The 22,818-nt window shown below is 45.3% G+C and overlaps 1 protein-coding gene across 3 annotated transcripts in view; it reads right to left on the reverse strand.

Moving 5' to 3' along the window:
- Positions 1-279: 279 nt before the first annotated feature.
- The window catches only part of LOC147737802 (uncharacterized), a 214,891-nt gene continuing 192,352 nt past the window's right edge, over positions 280-22,818 (reverse strand). For all 3 annotated transcript variants that reach the window (XM_086944992.1, XM_086944993.1, XM_086944994.1), the window contains one exon: positions 280-2,933. In XM_086944992.1, the coding sequence (XP_086801118.1) occupies positions 904-2,286 (1,383 nt within the window). In that variant the 5' untranslated portion in view covers positions 2,287-2,933 and the 3' untranslated portion in view covers positions 280-903. The remainder of the gene's footprint in view (positions 2,934-22,818) is intronic.

A 22,818-nucleotide genomic window follows, 5' to 3' on the forward strand; every position in this document is an offset into this window, starting at 1 on the left:
TTGAATGGTTTTGTTGTAGAGATTCTGCGCATACAGAACTATGCACAAGAAAATAGGCCGTTAGTGCAAGATTGGTTGTACTACACTTACACCTAGGAACCCACAATCTCTAGACCGACTAGCTATAGTGTCTCATTAGCTCCCCAGACCTTTTGAAGATACCTAATGCTTAGACAAACCCAGAACACGGAACTCCTGAAATCTCTGAGTCGCGGTAGCAATGAACCCCTCTTGCTCACTCACCCTTGCTTGTCCACACCAAATAATGCATAGTCTATGTAAAGTTTAAAATGTTTATTTTTCAACTAACAAACTCTGAGCGTTGTTCTATAATGCAATAAATGAGCTAGCACCAGCAGAATATTACATAAGATAAAAACAATGATCAAAGTTACAATACCATAAAATAAGAAGGGTGAGATCATTCTGAATGAACAGTGGATATTACGGCTATAGCGCCTAGACCACCCTCCCCTGGTAGGATTATATATATTATATAAAAGAAGATCTCAGGGCCAATTCTGGGGAACCCCTCACCTTAGAACTTAGAAGTAAGGTTCCATCATAGGCTCAGCAAGGCTCTAGTTCGTAGAAGGAAATCTTCCATCTGTCTTGAGGAAGCTGCTGCTTGTTAGTATAATACAAGCATTTCTCAATCGTGCCAAAAAGTGCCTAATGTTATGTCTAGGTAGAATGGATTGACCAGAACTGGAAAGCACAGTGGCTTGTTTTTCAACCTTGTACGCTATGAGCAAACTATAACAATATGACCTCATGTGGGCACAAAGGCGTCTTGTACAGGAGAGACAGAGTGTCGCGCGCAAAAATAAAAAGACACACAGCTAAAATGGTTGCTTACTCAGGCTAACTTTAGAAAAGAATAGCGTGACCCTAGGGGCCACACTACAGTTTTTCTCCAGTGTGTGTGTTCTGATGCAATTTTAGGCTTGATAAGTGACAAAATCTCTTACCACATTCACTGCAATGGTATGGTTTTTCTCCAGTGTGTGTTCCCTGATGAATACTTAATGTTGAAGATTGACTAAAACTTCTTCCACATTCACTGCAATGGTATGGTTTTTCTCCAGTGTGTGTTCGCTGATGAATACTTAATGTTGAAGATTCACTAAAACTTCTTCCACATTCACTGCAATGGTATGGTTTTTCACCGGTGTGTGTTTTCTGATGCTGTTTTAGGTGTGATGATCGACAAAAGCTCTTCACACATTCACTGCACTTATATGGTTTTTCCCCAGTGTGTGTTTTCTGATGCCGTTTTAGGTTTGATAAGTGACAAAATCTCTTCCCACATTCACTGCAATTGTATGGTTTTTCTCCAGTGTGTGTTCGCTGATGAATCCTTAATTTTGAAGATTGACAAAAGCTCTTCACACATTCACTGCACTTGTATGGTTTTACACCTGTGTGTGTTCTCTGATGAAGTTTTAGGTATGCTAATTGACTAAAGCTCTTTCCACATTCATTGCACTGGAATGGTTTTTCTCCAGTGTGTGCTCGCTGATGTCTATGTAGGTCTGATAAGTGACAAAATCTCTTCCTACATTCATTGCACTTGAATGTTTTTTCCCCAGTGTGTGTTTTCTGATGCTGCTTTAGGTGCGATAAATTATAAAAACTCTTCAGACATTCACTGCAATTATATGGTTTTTCCCCTGTGTGTGTTTGTTGATGATACATTAATCCTGAAGAGGAACTAAAACTACTTCCACATTTACTGCAATGATATGGTTTTTCTGCAGTGTGTAATCTCTGATGCCGTTTTAGGTGTGATAATTGACTAAAGCGCTTCAGACATTCACTGCAATGATATGGTTTTTCTCCAGTGTGTGTTCTCTGATGCCGTTTTAGGTTTGATAAATATATAAAGCTCTTCAGACATTCACTGCAAGGATATGGTTTTTCTCCAGTGTGTGTTCTCTGATGCCATTTTAGGTTTGATAAATATATAAAGCTCTTCCCACATTCATTGCACTTGAATGGTTTTTCTCCAGTGTGTGTTTGCTGATGATTCCTTAAGTTTGAAGAATCACTAAAACGACTTCCACATTCACTGCAATGGTATGGTTTTTCTCCAGTGTGTGTTTGCTGATGATGCCTTAAGTTTGAAGAATCACTAAAACGACTTCCACATTCACTGCAATGGTATGGTTGTTCTCCATTGTGTGTTCTCTGATGCTGTTTTAGGAGTGATAATTGACCAAAGCTCTTCAGACATTCACTGCAAGGATATGGTTTTTCTCCAGTGTGTGTTCTCTGATGACTCATGACTTTAGATAATTCCGTAAAACTACTTCCACCTTCACTGCAATGATATGTTTTTTCCCCTGTGTGTGTTCGCTGCTGCTTTTTTAGGTCCGATAATTGACTAAAGCTCTTCAGACATTCATTGCATTTGTATGGCTTTTCCCCTGTGTGTGTTCCCTGATGCAGCTTTAGGCTTCGTAAATATAATCTGTGTTTTATATAGCAGAACCGCCATTTCTTTTAACATTCAGTTAACTGCTTTTCGCTGGTTGCTGTGGAATGGCCTGAAAGATCCATTCAATACATTTCTAGCACTGAATGGTGGTCTGATATCACTTTAGGAAGCAAAGTACTGCTGTAACCACCTCATGATCAGAGCTGGTATGGGATATGTTTACACAAGAAGTGGTTGATCAGTGTTGCCTTCATTTTCTAGAGGTCATTTCTTCGTCTTGAGGCACGGAGGTGCACAGCTGAGACTCGTAGAACCACCGAATTGCCCTTGACGGTACTTAGAAGATCTGTCCGTTTACGTTCAGGTTCGGCTGTCTCTGTCGGCACTTATGTTTTCCTGAGTACTGGAGCTCAATGTTTCGGACTTTGTTTTTGAAGATTTACAGTATTATCTTCATTATTCCTAAACATTTTGTGCAATCAAGGATTGTTTTCTGTTGGATGTAAAGAGATTTAAATTACTTAAATAGAAAATACCGGAATGTGCATATACAATTTTTAATTGATTGTAAAAGCATCTAATTTATTACTATTGTTGAAACTTATGAAGACATATTTAAGACACATTTAACCATACAGAGATATTTTTCATAAAACTTCCTTTGAATACGCCACATCTTATTTATTTCAGCACAGGTGTTCATGAGTAGCTTAGCAAATTAAGGGTGCTCGCGTAGCACACATATACTAGTTACAGCTTTAGGAAGATGCATATGGTCAAGGTTTTTTTTAAACAAGAACATGTCTTGGAGTAAGAGATGGATCAGGAAGACTCAAGACATCACAGTGGACATCAGGATGTTGTGCCATAGATCAAATCTTATTGTTCATGGAGGTGCCTTGTTTCATTCACTACTAACTACGAACTCTTTTTTCAGGAGGATTCCACTCGCTGTTGTCTTAAGGCCTGATTACTGGGTCCGTTTTGTACGATGATTGTGTTTGGAGCCCTTGTGGCTAAAGGGGCTCTATTTGGTCATTGTAGGCCCATTTCATGTATTGACCCTCTCCCCATATATAGTCCCTGCCCACTCTAAAATGGCGGCGCCTCTAAGACTCTAGGAAAATAGATATTGACATAGGACTTAGCATGTCCTTCTGATGGACATAAAAGAGTGGATCACCCACGATCTCAGACTCTCGGTAACTCCCTCTATTGTTTGCCGAGCAGAGGTAACCATCTCTCTTTATAATAATGGGATTATCCTCATCCAAGCATCTGAATTACTTGATGACATTTTCCTCACTCACCAAATTCTCTGTGATGAATACGTTTCCTCCCTGACCCAAGCTCATCCTAGCCCTTTAGTCATCCCACGGGTACCTCGTTCTGTATCCTCCCCTCTCCCCAATACTTGCATTGCTTCACCCCTTCTCCTCCTCTCTATCCACCTTCATCAGATTACCCAACAGCATTCATTTACCATTACCCTTGCAGCTTATTTCAACCAAAAAATGTTCGTCATAATAGCCTGAGCCCTCATCACACCCCCAGGGCAGCGACCACTGAAATACACTGACTTAATACTAACACCTTCACCTTATCTCTGTCCCTTACCTCTGAACATTTACTTTATTTATTTATTTTTTTATAAAGTTTTCTATAGCGTGAAAATGACCCACAAGGGTATCAGAGCACTTTACAATATACAGTTACTAAACATTAGATGGTTGAGGTAGTAAATATACATTCGGTATTTGCCTTCAATACAAATTTGCCATTTTTAAGTCGGTCTGTGGGAGAAAGGGTTTAAGTTCCCTTAGTATACTCATCTGGTGATTAGCTCCCTTGGTGGCATTAGTGATTTGCGCCTGCATGTTCAGGTGTTTGTCTATGGTTACTCCCAGGGAGTTCGCGGAGTCAATGATGTGCGGAGCAGAGTCAAAGGAAGTTAGATGTTTCAACTATAGGTCTATCTTGGGTGTGTGATTGGGTGGGAAGATGAGGAGAAATTCCGTTTTTGGGTTAAGCAAGAGGTGGTTGCCAGTGAGCCAACTTTGAGTACTCTGTGGAATAGCGTTGAGGGAGAGGAAGTCTTCTGGTGAGGAGATTTTCATATACAGTTGGGTGTCGTCCGCATACAGGTGATATACAATTTTCACTGAGTTCAATGCGTTTGCCAGGGGCTCCATGAGAAGATAAAAAAGAATGGGTGAAAGTGCTGAGCCCCCGCTGTCAGCACTGATGCATCTGTGACACCCTTTCTGGAAAACCCTGACACTTGCTATCTGGGAACCCCCTAACATGACTGATAACATGGCGCCTATCGACTCATCAATCAGTTTATGAGTCCCACACCCCCACTCCTCAATCATGACTCCATCTCTATTCCCCCTCCCCTGGTTCTCCCAACTCAGCTGCTCCCTGACACCATAAACCGGAGCAGTCTCACCTGGCCTCCTGGCCTGCATCACAACCTCCTGTTCCCACATTACTAATGACGCCAACATCACTGAGATCGGTCAGGAGCCTCAACTTAAGGCTGAGGTTCGAAGCCTAATATCCTTCACCTCAAAGCTTGCTAATTGTTTGTGTCCCACCAGGCCAATGGGTTAGAATAGACACTCCCTTTAGCAATTCAATAACAATCATGTGAGACGGATGTCACTCCGCACATCCAATGGAATCTCAGCAATCACAACGTCTCCTCATTTCACCTGGAAGACAATTCCCTACCCCCACTCCTCCACCCGACCCATCAGGATGAAAAATACTCAATCGGACAACAATAGTTACTCCCTCCTCCTTCAGTCGAATCCACACTGAGATCCTAGGCCCAATCCCAGAGCAATTAACAATTCCAACTTCAAGCAAATTCCCATCACTCAGGCTGCCTCCACTGTCACCATACCCCACCTGAAATGTACGCCACAGAATTGCAAATCGGCATCTAAACACGCGGTGGATATTGCTGACCTTATCCTTATTTATGATCTTGACCTTATAGTCCTGACTGAAACTTAGTTAAATGATTCCTCCACACCAACGCTCTACATTCTAGTACCGCCCAGCTCCGACATCATCAGATTAGATAGACCAAATAGACCTGGTGGAGGTAACCCCTGTACTCACTGCAATAATCTCTCTGTGAAGCAAGCACAAAACATTACTCTCATCTCGTGTGAATCTCTAGGCATCGATATCCTGAGTAAAGATAGGCCTCGATACGAAGTGCATGCGTTTTACCACCCTCCAGAAAATAACCTCCCATCCATTGAACACATTATGGAAATCATCACAACTAACTCCGGTGTATACTGCGCTCAAATCTTCATTGGTGACTTCAACCTCTACTGGAATGACCCAAATTACCAATCAGTGATCAGCCTAAAAACCTTCCTAGCTGACCTAAACTTGATCCAAATATGCGAAAGTCCTACAAACAACGGGGAAGCGACCTTGGATATAATTATCTCTAAAGCTAATTCCATTCAACTTGAATGTATCATTCCATGTGACTGGACAGACTACTACTGCATCACTTTGCTCATCACTGAATCGCGATCCTCAAAAAAAGGTTACATAAAAAAAACAGACACTGGAAAAGGAACCCTCGAAACATAAACCTGCATGAAACATAAACCTGAATGAACTGACATCTATCAGCAATTACATCCTATCCCCTCCCGAGGACATGTCAGATGCCCAGGACCTTACTGATCATTACACTTATTTAATGACAAATATTCTAGACTCTATGGCACCCCTCCAACTAAAAAGAGTATCCACCAAAGACTCCAAGCCTTGGTACAATGGTAGTCTAAACACTGAAAGATGCAATCTAAGATTGTGTGAAGGGTCATGCAGATTCTCCTCCTTTCTCGAACACCTCCAGTACTTGACATATGTAAGCAGCATTAACAACAAGCGCATACATAGCTCAAAAGAAAACTTCTTTAGGAAACTGCTAAACAATGCCAGGAACCGACCTGATAAACAGTTTGAACTTGTTAAATTGCAATCTAACAGGAAAGGCAACCTGCTTTCTGGGTCTAATCTGCAGCCTAACCGCAAAGAACTTGCCGCCTCCTTCCTGGGAAAAACGGAAAAGGGTGAAAGTGACTTAAAGACTTCATTGGCTCTCCCCTGACACTTACACACATCAGCCCCCACCCGCCCGTGTGGCCTGAGCATCATGCACACACCCCCAAAAATATTGCTGTGTGAAGTTCATTCAAATCCTTTGACGAAATGCCATACTACAAATCCTGTCAACACTTGAACCTTCAAAGCACTCAGCAATCCTCTTCCTTCAAATCTCTTCATTGAGATTAAAACCTCTATTCTCCCACTCTGAATCAAAATAGTAAATGTCTGGGAAGATAACCCCCATTCTTAAAAAACCCACGGCGGACCACACTGATCTAAATAACTTCCGCCCTATCTCTAGCATCCTGACTCTTTCAAAGTTCCTCTAGAAATGTGCCCATACCTAGCAATGCAATCACAGAGAACAATTCCAACTCTTAAACCAATACCCATCTGGATTCCTCCAGGAATACAGCACTGAATCAGCCCTGACTCACATCGTTAACAGCATGTTACAAATGTTTGATGAAAATGGATCCTGGCTTTTAAGCATCCTTGGACTGTCATCAGCATTTGATACGGTCAAACATGACAACCTCCTTGATTTACTGGAAGGCAGGATGGGTCTTACTTCCAAATAGGGATCTTAAGGAAAATCCAACCCTTCCTCCCCTCGATGACTTCAAGTCAGTTGCTCAAGCCCCAGTGATTTCCAGGCTGGACTACGGAAATTAAACCCTTTGCGGCCTTCCTAGGTCAAAGTTGGCCCCCCTTAGGGCCTCCTTTAACGCAGCTGCAAGGCGTATTACTGTATCTAAATGCAATAACCACATCACGCCTTATTTGTAATCACTCAACCGGCTCCCTTACGAGGCACAAATTAATTGTTAAATTGCTTGCATGCCACACAAAGCCATACACTCCAACACCCGAGGTAGTTTGCACAAAAACTGAGGGTGCCTGGTGGCTCTAGAACCTCATTCTTTCCAGAAGATGGCGAATGCACGAGAACAGCGCACGCTGCTCATAACACAAAGATAAAGTGCGTTCTGCGACTCTCACATGCCCGGCAAGTACACAGCCCCTACACAGCTTTTACAAAGGCCCACATGCTTAGCACTGCTTTTCAAAGACACACAAAATGCCACAGGCACAGCTCAACAATGTAAGATCAAATTAATTCACAAGTTAAAGCCACCAGCAAATGATCCAAAGCATGCCGCAGGCCGCAAGGGCCTTTACTATCTCAGCTGCTTCCTACAGCAGCACAGCTTAATGGCACCAACGTGTTCTTCATTTGAAAAAGGTGCTATGCATGTAGTATTTGTACAGCACAAACCTCACCAAAAAGAAACAGCGCTCCCTATCAGGTCCAAGGCAGGGACAGAGTCAACGAGTGATAGGTGAGGCAGCTGGATTGTGGATTGTTACTGCATTGTGATCGAAGAGCCTGAAACTAGCAGCATGTGTGCTAATTCCTCAGCAGCTTCTCCTCTGTGACAGGTAGAGCGGTGCAGGCCCAGATCAGACAGTAATAATACATTTATAGCTCAGTAGTATTTTGAGATAAAGGACTGGGTAGCAGGACGCTGGCTTCCAATAGCAAAACACTGAACACCCCACCTCAGCCAATCTTTAACGATTGTTTGAAGAACAGAGCAACAGGAAGGTGTGTTAAATGCCGACCATTAACCTTTCACAAGCTGCACTTTTTATCACACAGTAAATTAGCACAATACACGTGGAGCCCTAGGCGCACCAAACCATATACCAATAAAGTGGTATAAGTGTTAAGAAAACTGCTGACAAGTAGAAGTGGAAGGAAAGCAGTTTATTCAATCCTGTCCTCAGGCACCAACTGCTGAGTCTCAACATTCTAAGGTAGGGACATACCATGGGTATGGGAATGAAGGGGAGGGGGAGGAGGAATATACCAAGCGTGTAAACAATACATTGTATGGAAAACATGTATTTAAAGTAACAGATTATAACAATAAGAACCACGGCTTTACTAGACACAATGCCTAGAGCCTGTAGAAGTGCTGGGCCACAATGAACCACCCAAGGTAGTGACTCAGGGGTCCAACAGGGGTCCCACAGGGGACGCGTGCAGTGTGAGAACACAGCCGCGAATCACCGTTAACTTCAATGGGGAAAGTCGTGTTTGGAAATGTAAAAATTAAGGACACTTGGAAGAGGACTTTGAGCAAACCCCTTTAGACTTAAGGGGTTCTAGGGCCTACATCCATGGGAGCACCGGAGAACTCGTGTTACCTCACCCAGGGAAGCTGAGTGCATAGATGTCTTTTGGTGTCGGGACTCATCGTTGATTTCAGTGGGGATCTGCTGCAAAGTGCTGCTGCCGTCGAAGTGGAAAGTGTCCGGGGTGATCCAAGCCTGGATCGAAGATGAGAAGAACCTGAAAGCAGAGAGGACAGAGTCTGGGTCACTAGCCAGTGACCAGGGGCACGATAGGCGAATGTCCACCGTTGTCGGGTGATTTCAGGTTGAGGAGATGAAGCTTGACTCTTCAGCCACGAAGACCAGAGGAGGTGTTGATGACAACCAGGATCTGGAATTGAGCTGTCCCACAAAGGATATTGAGTGCTGCGGTGTTGGTACCCGGATTGGACCCAACAAGCCTTGGCAACTGCAACCCATGCAGGAAGAAGAAAGATGCTTTGGTGTGGACCAGCAAGGCCTGAGGGATTTACCACACAGTGAGGAGTCGGGGCACGTCTGGACAACCAGGGAAGCCCAAGGAAAATCAGAGTTGGCTTCTCAGGGACCCACCAGTTGACGGACCAGGGATCGCAAAGGTACCTCAAGCAGAAACACAAAGGCCCGGGTCACGGAACACTCGTGGAGTGTAGGCTAGCAATCTTGAGTGGAAAAGTTGCTCGGGGTCTGGGCCACAAGTAACCCAATGAACAGCCTCAAGGGACATCGAGAACCTAATGCACTTGCAGATGTGCACTGTGTCCAGTAGCTGCGGTTCCACGGTACTCACAAGGGCTGCAGTTCCCAGCTTTGCTGGGGATGCAGGTTGACCTCGGAGAAGCCTGGAAATCCACTTCCTGGGCTGTAAATACTTCAGAGTCTGGCAGGAGCTTTGGAAAATGCAGACCAACAAATGCTTCATTGGTGCTTGCCAAGCATGGGAGTAACTGTCTTACTCCAAGGGAGATTCTTCAGTCATCTAGTCGTGTAGATCATCGAAGTTCTGGGATTTCCGTAGCAGAGTCTTTTCAGGGATAAGATGAGAAAAGCTAACATATGAGAGAATAGCATAGAAGGTTGTCTTTTTTGTAGGTTACGAGTGCCGAGTGAGCGGGAGGCAGAGAGAGAGGCGGCGGTTACAGCGGGACAGCGTGGTGGTTTGTTAAACCGCAACACCGTAACATCGTAATACCGCTGTGCCGCAGCACTGCACCCGCGAAGTTGTGAAGCCACCTCAGTCCTGGTCTTGGTGCCGCCGGAGGGCCCTGGAGACCCCCTGGAGGCCGCAGGATAGTTCTAGCGCCCCGGAGCTGAGGCGCTGAGCGGAACCACAGAGTCGAGCAGAGAGGGGGCGTGCCCCGCAGCACCGCAGCCCTGCGTGCGCCGCAGCCCTCCATCCCTGCCGCTCTGTGACTGTGGTAAATTTTAATTACCTATGCGGAATTTATGCGGTAAAATTCAATAAAAATAACTCAGTCAAAATGAAAGGCAGAGACCGTGGCATCTGAGTTTGGAAGGGGTTTTATTCCTTAAAAAGGAATTGGTTCGAACCAGGTTCATTCATATTCCATCACCACGAAGGTTCAGGAAGGGAATTACAATGCTTTATTACAAGTACATCATATATATAGTCAATGCATTACAGTGGTGATGGGTCAGAAGGCGTAACAGCTGAGAGAAAAAGATAAGTACATGTGTACGTAGAAGAAGGCGTGCATGAGGGCGTACACGGAGGTGTGTGCTAGAAACGTCACATAGAGGTGTCACATGTGGGTGGATCCTTAGTAGAATCCTGCAGAGTCAGCAGAAATACCTGGCAGAGATGCGCGCGCAGCAGTATGACGTGTGAATGACGTGGAACTGGAGGGTGAAGGGGACTTGACATTTAGCCCTACATGTGGCGACAGAAGTCTGGAGTGTCAGAACAACCTAAACCCAAATCATATCTATATCTTGTGTATATCTTGTGTTTAAAGAACTGTATTATCTAGAAGGAAAGGTCTCTCGGGCAGAGGCTATTCTATACTGACTGCTAGTGCGTGCATATGCGACTACGTGTCTACATGAGATGTGAGGGGCCATGGGCCTACCATGGTAACGGAAGCTATGAATTACTTGCATGGAGACAGTGAGGCCGGGCCCTTTGCTCTGCAGCTGGGAAGGATGTTTTCGTAAACTACTAGACAGGAATGTATTTTCGAGGAGCGGAGCAGATAACTTGAAGGTTGAATACAGTCTTGGCAGGCAAGGCAGGCCGAGCTAGGTACCGCTCGCCGCACAGGGAGTAAGTCAAGGGTCAGGAAGCAGCAAGCTGCGGCTGTCAGAGACAGAAGGCAGAAAAAGGCTTGATGGCAGAAATCAGGGCCTAACTCGCCAGAGCGAGTAAAACATGAAAAGTGTACCATATAAAGACGTTGGCAAGGCACACTTAGGAACGGAATATCTGACCCATTGATGGTGGATCTGGAAGAGGACATGTTAACGTTGGACGCAAATGTATTTGCGTCTTCATAGCTGAAAGTGTCAGGTCTGGATCTGGTAATGGCGTATCTGTCAAGTCTTGTCTGGGTTTCGTCGTAATAGTAATAACTTCAATACAATCATGTGCCAATGGGTCTGTTTCATTTAATGGCAAAAGTGTAGCAGGGTTCAATGTGTTGCAACGTCTAATTTCTATGTGTGGCTGAAACAATGTCAATTCATAACCTGTCAGTCGTGCTATAGTCAAGTGTTGAGTCTGTGTTCGGTTTAAAAGAACTTCCACGGAGTGTGGAACTTGTACTGTCAATTGGTGTCCTAACACTATGGAATCACTTTGTCTGATTGCTAGAGCTGTTGCTGCTACTGATTTCAAGCATGCAGGCAAAGCCTGGGCTACTGGATCCAATATACTAGAAAAATAGGCACACGGTTTGTGTGAACCTGCTTGATCCTGAGTGAGTACTGACAATGCAGTACCTTCACGTTCTGTAACAAAAAGCGTAAAAGGCTTACTATAACATGGTGTCGCTAAAACTGGTGCTTGGCATAAGGCTTTCTTTAAGTCGTTAAAAGCTTGTGTGTGTTCCTGAGTCCAAGGGAGGACAGTCGATGTCGCTGCCTCCTGGGTTGTCAACTGTATGAGTGGTTTCGCTAGAAATGCATACTGAGGGATCCATTGTCTACAGTAAGAAGTGAGGCCTATAAAGGCTCGTACCTCCTTTTGTGTCTTGGGCTGTGACATATTTACAATTAACTGAATGCGGTCAGGTGTTAGCTGTCTCCCCCATTTGGTCAGCAAGTGCCCAAGGTATACCATTTGCTGAACACAGAATTGTAACTTCGAAGGGGACACCTTGTGTCCCTTGTCAGCCAGGAAATGCAGAACCGTCAGTGACGCATGCTCACATTCAGGTTCGCTGCGGGCGGTGATCAATAGATCATCGACATACTGTAACAGAGCAGTGTTGTTAGGCATATGTATACTGTCTAGTTGTCTTTTTAGTGCTTGACTATAGATGCTGGGGCTTTCTGTGAATCCTTGAGGTGCGCGTGCAAATTTGAAGCTTCGTCCATTTAAACAGAATCCGAAAAAATATTGGCTTTCCGGGTCAATGGGGACACTAAAGAAGGCGTTCTTCAGGTCAATTACAGTAAAGAACGCTGCTTCGGAATCAATGGCAGTCAATAGAGACGAGATATCGGGAACCACGGGGTATTGTGGCACAACGCATTTATTCAATTCGCGCAAATCGATAACTAATCGATAGACAGGAGGTGCATCTGGTTTAGTACGTTTAAGAATTGGAATGATGGGGGAATTACATACATTGGAGTCGGTTTCTACAACCACTCCTTGTGCAATGAGCTCGTCAATGATTTTCAGTAAAGCCGCTACAGCATCTGGAGGTAATTTGTATTGTCGAATTCGTGGCAAGACTACTCCTGGTCTGAGTGTGACTCGATATGGTGTAATGTGCATACATCCTACATCAGTGGGGCCTTGTGCCCACAAATGTGCAGGAACATTCCGTAACCTCGGATCAATGTCTCTCAACACATAGTGACCTTTAAAGTCACGTAAAAACAGTCTTACTCCTTCCGGAGAACAGCAAATGACAGCTCCTAGAGCTTTCAATGTCTTTATACCTAACAAGTTTTCTGGACATGATTTCGTTAGTAATAGATCTGTGGTACGTGTCAATGGTCCAACTGCAAGTGGAAGTGGTTGTGATACTTCATTAATAATAGGCTTTCCTGAAAATCCAAGGGAAACATTCTGTGAGCCTGAGAGGGGTGCCCCTGGAACCTCGTCGTGACTTATAGTTGTCCTGCTTGCCCCTGTATCAATCAGAAACTTTCGGTCTTTCCCTAATACTTGACTGTGTACATAAGGGCCTTCTTGATCTACAGGAATCTCAATGAGAGACAAGCCAACTTCCCTCTCTAGGCTGTTTCATGTGTATCGCTGATAATCGGGGTAATCCGTCTGTGCATACTGGTACATCTGCTGTGTTGCATGTTGTGTTGAGGCAATGGGTTGTGGCTGTGGTACCGCTACTGTCTGTTGTGAGGCTTGCATAGGCTGGATATTCTGTGGTACTTGTTGTTGGACCTGGTCCTGTCTAGGAGGACGCGGTCTCTCTTTAGTTTTACCTGTAGCTATATTATGTTTCAAAACTACACAATCGTTTATATAGTGACCTGGCTGTTTACAATAATTGCATGTCCCTTTAACAGAAGCTGCTGAATTATTGGACTGTGTCATACCCTTTTTCTGACCGTCAGCTGGAACTGACTGAGCAACTAACATTTTCATTTTCGTGTCTTTCATACGTCTTTGTTCGTGATCATGTTCTTCTCTAATTCTGTTCTGGTGCTACTGTAACATTTGTAACATTTGTGAAGGCGTATTTGCTTGCCATGTGCTCTCGACTTTCAGAACACGATTCTTAACCTGGGGCAGAGAATTTTCGACCAGTTTAGATACAAAAAGATGTGGATATGATTCGCTACTTGGTTTCAGGCCACTATTAATAACAAAACATTTCTCAAATCGGCAATAAAAATAACTAGTGTCTTCATCGGGTTTCTGTTTGCAGGCTGAGATTGCATCCCAGTCCTCTTTTTCGTTGCTAACAAACGTGGCAATACTTGTACTAACAATCCTGGTAATGCTTTAGTTTTGTCCCCGAGCCCTAGGCCTGGGGTTCTTGTATTTTCTTCGTTCTCTAATGCAGCCCAATCTATCTTTGCCTCTCCCACCTCCCATTCTTTTTCCTTGAGTTTCTCGTAAATACCAGCAGGCAATAATACTTTCAATATTTTCATGATGTCGGGATAGGTGTAATCACCCATGAGTAACATGTCTTTTATTTCACGGTGGAAACCTGCTGGATCTTTGTCATGACTGGGCACTAATTTCTTCATTTCCAACAGTTCCATTTTTGTTATGGGTGTGTACACAAACACACGTCTAAAGGTATTATCATCATTCTTGACTGGATGTACTTCTCGCAAGGGATTCTGTCTGTCCATGTAATACATTTTTCTTTCTGGAGGTGGAGCTGGATCAAACTGTGGACACAAGAAGGCACTATATCTGTGCCGATGTTCTAGAATTATTTTAATTAAGTCGGTACCTAGACCTCTCCATCTATTCATGAGTAGCTCTATTAAAATATCAGGTAGGGGGCCTGGATCAGAATGTTGGCTTTTATACAATATAAGAAGATGCTGAATCATGTATATTCCAGCTAATTTCTGTTCGTCTGGAGAAAGATTTAAAAAGGTTTGTACTAATGCGTCATCATTATATTTATCAGAACTGTCAGCCCATTGTACTGCTGACCTGGCTAATTCTTGTTCATTCATAGAATTGAGTACATGGTACCCCATTCGTTCTTGAAGTATTTTATCGGTAGCCTGAAATAGGTGTTCAGGCGTCTTTGGATTTGACATGGCAGCTTGAAAGAGTCTCTTGCTTTCTGGACGTACTGGACGCATTGAACTATTAAAGGGTCTTCCCTTACCTACATATGCTATCATTTCTCTAGCTGGTAATTGTAATTGCCCTGTAGTCGTTTCTGGTTGTTCTTCCTCCTCCTCCGAGCATTCACTTTTGTCTGCATCTATTTCTCTTTCAGGCTGTCTCCTTTCATGTATTTGTTCTACTGTTTTTCGGATTCTTCGGTACATGTTTTCTATACTATTCTGTTTATCGTGTTTTCCGTCTGCTATATTCTGACCCCATTTATTAAGTGCCTTCATTTCATCCTGGTCTACACCAGGCCTGTCTTGGTTTCTTATCAAGCAGTTTATGAAAAAAACGTAATATCATTTTCTGAGTATCAACTTTCTGGTATGCCATGGCATCGCCAATACTTTCAGGACCTTCCCCTGTTTGGACAAAACGATATATTCTGTCTAGATGATCAATCATTCCTGGTAATATCATTAAATAGTTTGCAACTCGTCGTAGACGTACTGATGATAGCATCATTCTGTCTATCAATCAATATAGGCTAGCTAGTTTAAGGGAAATATTTAGGAGACTCAGGTACGTCAGCAGTATCAATGAGGAAAAAACACTGTTTTCCTTTGAAAGCCCTCATCATCGGGCCCACCACAGTGGCACCGAATGTGCCCCGGGTGTGCTACAACGCCAGGTGACTGCGGAGCTGGTATATTGCTGAGTGTGCAGTGAAGGGGTGTGAAGGTGAAAACTTAAAATGCTATCCAGGAGGTCCCAGCACCCGAGGGTTTAGCAATATTTAATGAACTGGGCCTCTGTTAGCAGGTTAAAAAGGCAAGAGGACGTTTAAGGGAGAGTTACAATGACCTCCAGCGTCCAGTGTGGTCTACATGTTTCAGCCAGTGCCTTTTATTCTAAGCTGGCTTTCCTCAGGACCAAAGAGAAATGTGAAAGGTGCAAAATTATAATAAACTATATTTTAAGTGAGTGTTGTTTTTTCTGTCTATGTGTTGCGCACGCTAAGGCGCTGTAACTGTTAGAGGGGGATTCCCTCAAGCTTTTTCTGTTATTTCATAGTAAAAAGCCTCATGGGTCGCCTGGCAGAGAAAGAGAGAGTAGTTCGGTCTGGTTCCTCCTGGGACCTATTCGTCCATCCGCGGCGCCCGAAATGCAGTGAATGGGTCCTTTGTGGCCTTGTGACGTACTTTAGTCGGGACCAATGGAGGGGGCAGATTCTTCGGTATCTCCGGGGTGGCCTTAGGTAAACCCTCGGCCAGAAGAGGATACATACCATTCATGAGAGCGTTTCGTTGTCTGTCTACTTGTTCTGTTTTTACTCTTATCCCCTCTTCAACTAATGCATTTTCTCGGGCTTTGTCTGAATCCTCTCTACTTTTCTCTGCTTTTCTGAGTGCTTTTTCTGTACGTCTATGCGATTCTTTACGCCATAAATCAATGGCATCTTTCTGTGACTGTCTGGCTTTCTTTTTCCATAATGCTTCTTCTACTCTCATGATGCACTCGGCATCCCATGTCCCTGCAGAGGGCCATCTTTGATTCTCTGCTAGTTCTTGAGTGTAATCCACCCACAAATCAAGATATAATACAGCGTCTAGGCCATGTTTATGGTACATAAAGTACCCTGGAGTGTCCCTGGGTGGAATGGGAACAGCTTCCTCTAGTATCCCTTTTCTAGTTCCTATCTGTCTTAGCTTAGAAAATAGCGGCATGTCTCCGCCGTACTACTTGGTACTTGATACTTACTTGGATTTGAACACAATTAATACAATTAATACAATGAACACAGTAATGTAGATCGAACAATCCTTCATACCACGACATTTAAAACACATTTAAAACATTTTTAAAACGAACAATAATAACTAGGATAAAACTAACTACCTGCATACTCGATATATTGCTAAACAGTACAGATACACTGCTAAACAGTGCAGACCGGGTCTGTGTACCCAAACCCGTCTTGACCGGCACAAATTAATGCGCACGTCTAGATGCGTCCCCAGCAACGGTACTCACCGGGAAGCACGGAACAGAAGGCCTCGGAAACTCGATACTGGACTGGACTCTGGACTCGACTGGACTGGACTCGTGACGTAGGTACTTCGGAACTTCGGAAACTGGTGGGCCTCCAAATACCTCGGCTCTGCTCTCTCAGCTAGGCTCTGGTCGGGATCCTCCGCACTCCTCACCGCCTCGTCTGGGTGTCGATCGCAGCCTCAGTCACCTCCGTTGGCCTGAGGGAGATACAGGAAGTCCTGCGGGTACGCGTAGTTGTCCGTCAGCGCTGTGGTAGGGGACCGGGCCTGCAACGCACCTCCGGCGCGTGGGGTGGGGGAGGGGTCCCTATTCGGGCGCCAATTATGTGGTAAATTTTAATTACCTATGCGGAATTTATGCGGTAAAATTCAATAAAAATAACTCAGTCAAAATGAAAGGCAGAGACCGTGGCATCTGAGTTTGGAAGGGGTTTTATTCCTTAAAAAGGAATTGGTTCGAACCAGGTTCATTCATATTCCATCACCACGAAGGTTCAGGAAGGGAATTACAATGCTTTATTACAAGTACATCATATATATAGTCAATGCATTACAGTGGTGATGGGTTCAGAAGGCGTAACAGCTGAGAGAAAAAGATAAGCACATGTGTACGTAGAAGAAGGCGTGCATGAGGGCGTACACGGAGGTGTGTGCTAGAAACGTCACATAGAGGTGTCACATGTGGGTGGATCCTTAGTAGAATCCTGCAGAGTCAGCAGAAATGCGCGCGCAGCAGTATGACGTGTGAATGACGTGGAACTGGAGGGTGAAGGGGACTTGACATTTAGCCCTACATGTGGCGACAGAAGTCTGGAGTGTCAGAACAACCTAAACCCAAATCATATCTATATCTTGTGTATATCTTGTGTTTAAAGAACTGTATTATCTAGAAGGAAAGGTCTCTCGGGCAGAGGCTATTCTATACTGACTGCTAGTGCGTGCATATGCGACTACGTGTCTACATGAGATGTGAGGGGCCATGGGCCTACCATGGTAACGGAAGCTATGAATTACTTGCATGGAGACAGTGAGGCCGGGCCCTTTGCTCTGCAGCTGGGAAGGATGTTTTCGTAAACTACTAGACAGGAATGTATTTTCGAGGAGCGGAGCAGATAACTTGAAGGTTGAATACAGTCTTGGCAGGCAAGGCAGGCCGAGCTAGGTACCGCTCGCCGCGCAGGGAGTAAGTCAAGGGTCAGGAAGCAGCAAGCTGCGGCTGTCAGAGACAGAAGGCAGAAAAAGGCTTGATGGCAGAAATCAGGGCCTAACTCGCCAGACCGAGTAAAACATGAAAAGTGTGCCATATAAAGACGTTGGCAAGGCACACTTAGGAACGGAATATCTGACCCATTGATGGTGGATCTGGAAGAGGACATGTTAACGTTGGACGCAAATGTATTTGCGTCTTCATAGCTGAAAGTGGAGGGAACATACATGTACTTAAAGCACGTACATGGAGCCGGTGGGGTCTACGATAGGGGACACAACTGACCATAAAATTCATATTACCTCACAGAGGCTGCAGACAGCGCAGATAGAGACCAAGGCGCCCACTGCTTTCTTCACCAGTGCTGGACTGAGCATCGAAGCCCCGACGGTCTGAGTCCAGCAGCCACAGACAGCACAGGCCGTGCAGGTAGCGAGCGGGCAGTGAGTAAGACGTCCAGCCTGCACCCACCCCACCCTCCTCACTCCCCACCATGGTGAGATAACCGGACCTTAGTGCAAGCGCTGGGGCTGCGGATTTGAGTAGAGCGGGTGTGCGCGCCAAACAACGCCAAACAGCTGACTGAGTCCCGACCTGCCCCACAGCCAAGGAATAAGGCCCCCTGCCGGCCCTCCCTCACCAGAGGATAAGGAACAACCGAGTAGTTGCAGAGCAGTGCCAGACCGAGATCAGAGAGAGCAACCCTGCCCACCTGTAAGGCATAAGGTGTGCGACACAAGAGACCTGGCAACCAACACCCAGAGAGGCAGGCAGCCCTCAACCATCTTCAACCGTCAACCGTTTTTAGCAATCCACCCACCAAAATAAAGAGCCCTCAAACCCTAAAGAGAAAGAAAGAAAGAAAAAGGTACTCCACCACAAGGCACAAAGTACCCAAAGCTGCCCTAAACGTTGTGCCTAAACTGCTTAAAACTGCTTGACTGCTTAAAATTCTGTCAGCAACCTACAACAGTCCAACTGTTTAAAATTCAATCAGCAGCTACCAACAACCAATCCAAAAGCTGACGGCATCAGCATCATTGGCATCAGCACCACCGCCAAAAAACTGCCAACCCATCGCCAACTCGGGAGAGGGCAACGCTGAAAACTCATACCAACACCCAGGAAAACTATTAGAAAAAAGAAAACAGTAAAGTAACACAAAAAGACGAATTACCCGAAACCTTCCTAGTATCCCAACCCAACCCATCGCACAAGGAACCTAGCCGACAATGAGGTCCGGCATGGTGAGGCGAGACACAACTTCCACTACCAACACCAGGAAAAAGAAAATAAAGAATTCTAAGGTTCTAAGCGAGCCGTTTGAGAACAATACCCAAACCCTGATCACTTCGACAACTCTGACTGGACGGGAGAATGTCTCTCACACGCCCACCGCCGCCAACCCAGGAACGCCAGACACCCTGCTAGTAGATCTAGCTCAAGACTCAAGAGAGGTAGGAAAAGGGACCACTTGGAAACAACCTGCGCCCAAGGCGAAAAAATCATTTCAACCTAAAATTTACTCCAAATTTTCCTTCATCAAAGACGCAGGTGCGTTACTCCTCCTTAACACCAGCAACGCCAGCAACCAACCGAATCTCCCCTCCCCATTACACCCCCAGCTATCAGAAGGCGCACCTGCATACCTCTTAGCCTCACCGGCCCTATCCGACACCGACACCGGACGGTCCATCCGATCAACTGAACCAGGGGAGAGAAGACACAGCTCCTCAAACACGCCGACCAACCCAAATACAGAGTGCCCAAAAGACGTGATGTTACCATCGACATTTACTGCACCCCCCAAAATCAACTCTGAAATAGCCACAGGGGCTGCCCCAGAAGAGGCCCTGCCAAGCGAGGAAACCACACTTTCACCGGCTCTACCAGCCTTACCAGCTCCCCAAGTAAACGAAATGGAACTATCAGCGGATCCAGTAGATCCAACCGGGATCCCCTTAGAGTCTAAAAGCACAGTACATCACCGCCAGCATACAAGCCCCCCTTTAGTCCTAGGACCCCCGGCATTCTCACCCACAGTGCCAGACATATTCCACTTCACAGGCCTCACGACTTTCCCACCTGAAGACAAAACCGATATAAAGGCAACCAGAGAGCCAATTCCCCTACAACTTCCGAACTCCTATTTTTTCAACCCCACCAATTGCAACCATGAATCCAATAAGTACAATCACAACCAGGAACGGAAGGACAACAAGAAAAATACTGCTTTCATACAGACGGTAGCGAACCTTTTACCCATTCAAAACAGCTCAGATTACAAGCCCTTCAAGCCCATTCTGGAGGAACCCAACCCTGAAGCACCCTCACCCAAGCATTTCCCTATAACGACTAACATGGAGGCCGATCCAGACGACACAACTTTAGGAGGTCCCAATCCCGCCTCCCTTACAAAGGAAGAATGGGACAATCTTGTCATCACTTACCCATCTGATGAAAAGAAGGCTGCAGCCTCACAAGGATCGGGAACTACTTCCACAAAGGCATACGTAAGCATTCAGCCAAACGAATCAGGAATATGGGCCTTCCTTTTAAACACCATGCAACTCTCCACCAAAGCTCTGGAATACCACTCTGACAAAATGGATATCCAGCTTACCCTTCTCAATTGTCTTGCACTACATGTTACCAGCATTGACAGCAAGCTCTCAGATATGAACAACTTTATCAAAAGGGCCCAACGGGATGCAACCATACTTCCACCAAGCTGTACCTGCCACCTAATTGTTGAAAAAATCACCACACTACCCACAGTGATGAGTGACCTCCTTACCGATCTGAAAACCATAGGCTCAGACAGCGCGAATATCAGCATCAGAGGACCAGGTAAAAGAACAAAGGAAGAAGCAATACACCCGACGGTCCAAACCCCCCAAGAGGCCGGTCATGACCTGGAAACCGGAATGAAAAGTTCCCACAAAGTAACCTAATCGCCTCCTCCAAAACCCTCAAAGAGCGTTGAGGTCAAGCTCCTGGAATCAACGGCAGTACCCAGCAGCCAGTCAAAAAAAGCAGGAAGTAGCAACTTCAGAAGGCCAAGCTGAGCAGAATCAAGCACAACCCTCCAAACAGCGAAGGAAACAAAGGAGGAAAGGGAGGAACAAGAATTCACCTATAAAAACATACTTCCAAATCGCACCTAACCCCCAGAAAGGCCCTCTGCAGGACCTCAAAGAATTAAGCATGCCAAAAAGCCAACAGCCGGACCAAGGCTTAACCAGCACCCAGATATCAAGAAGCCCAGTACGAGTAGTAGAGGACTCTGCCAAGGACCGCAATCAATGCCTAACAAATCCTCAGGAAAAAGCAACTTGCAGCCAAAAGCCTAGTACACAAGGAAGCAATGACCCAAAAACGGGCAGACCCCCTCCAGCATGCGACACTAACCAACATCAACTCTCAGCCACACAATGAAATCTAGTAGCAATAACCGAAACAACTCCAACTCCCTTATTCAACATTGCAGATCAACTTTACCACAGGGAGCGAACCCACGGAAACGAAAACAAAACAGAAAAAACCCAAACGAAACTCGAGACAGACGAGCAAGGCCGCAAGGACCTAGGCAGCAGCAATCCAGTAATCCAAGGTCAACAAGCAACCTCACAAACAATTCTGTTCGTCCCAGAATACAAGTCCAAAGGCAGAAGGGACACCCTAAATCGCGGCACCATTCTCCAAATTCTGAAAGCAACAAGACGCCTGGCCGGGATTAAAACTCAAGACCTGCTGTCAGTAGAATTTGAAACCTTTAAGCATTTCTCGGACCAAGAGGCAACCAAGACCGAATGGGCAACGCCCGAGCTAGCAGAAAGAATCCTTAGTGAAAATCTACAACTAGAAGCTTGGGGGATCCGAGTGTACGAGTACCGACCAGTTGGGTACCCAACCCCGCTTCTCCCAAAACCAACTTGATTTCATCAAGAGGCCACTAAGCAGCCGGATCGAAAACACTCAAACCAGCACAATCCTTAAGGGAGCCCACAGCACCTCGGTCACAGGCCCAGATGGCCCCAGCCCCACAACTAGGAGAGGAAGGTGATCAGAAGAAATCCACCCCCCAACCGACTGGTCTTGGATATCCACAACCATAAATTTAAGAACGGACAATCCATGACCTAACCTTGAACAGGGAGAGAAGGAAAGGAACTTAAAACTCTGCTCATGGAACATCAATGGCCTCAGGACAAAAATGAATGACTCCTCACTATTGTTATGCTTTCAAAAGTTTGACCTAGTTCTCCTGCAGGAAACCTGGCTGGAGGACCCCTTACACCTCCAAGGCTACAAGAGCTACCATCTCTCCGCAGCCCGACAATCGAAGTACGGTCACCGCAAAGGAGGACTATCCGTCTACGCCTCGATCAAAACCATAACTGCAGGGAAAGAAAGCATGAGCAAAAACACTACATCCCTGGAAATAATGGCAATCCAATTTGAAACACGGGGCCAAACCAACCGACAACACATAACTCTGGTAAATGTCTATATTCATCCCCAGAGTAAGATGATCGGTGCAAGGCAGCTGATACTCGAACTTACCCAGCTAATAACGGAGGATGAAAGCGAGAGCTACATTCTAACAGGAGATTTCAACATGTTCCTAGGCGAGGTAACGGACGACTGCAACCCAGAAGATGACAAACACCGAGCATGGGGGATCGCCTCCCAGGACAACTACAAGTGAGGCAAACCAACAAAAATCTCGAAGGACTTGCATAGAGAACTAGAAAGTCTCTCAATGGTAGCACTAAACGGCTGCGTGTCAGGGGACAGACCTCAAGCCCCAACTTTCCTCAGGAACTCAGCCAACTCCGCAATCGACTAC

This window comes from Lissotriton vulgaris, chromosome 1_1 (assembly GCF_964263255.1).
Source record: "Lissotriton vulgaris chromosome 1_1, aLisVul1.2, whole genome shotgun sequence".
NCBI classification, from domain to species: domain Eukaryota; kingdom Metazoa; phylum Chordata; class Amphibia; order Caudata; family Salamandridae; genus Lissotriton; species Lissotriton vulgaris.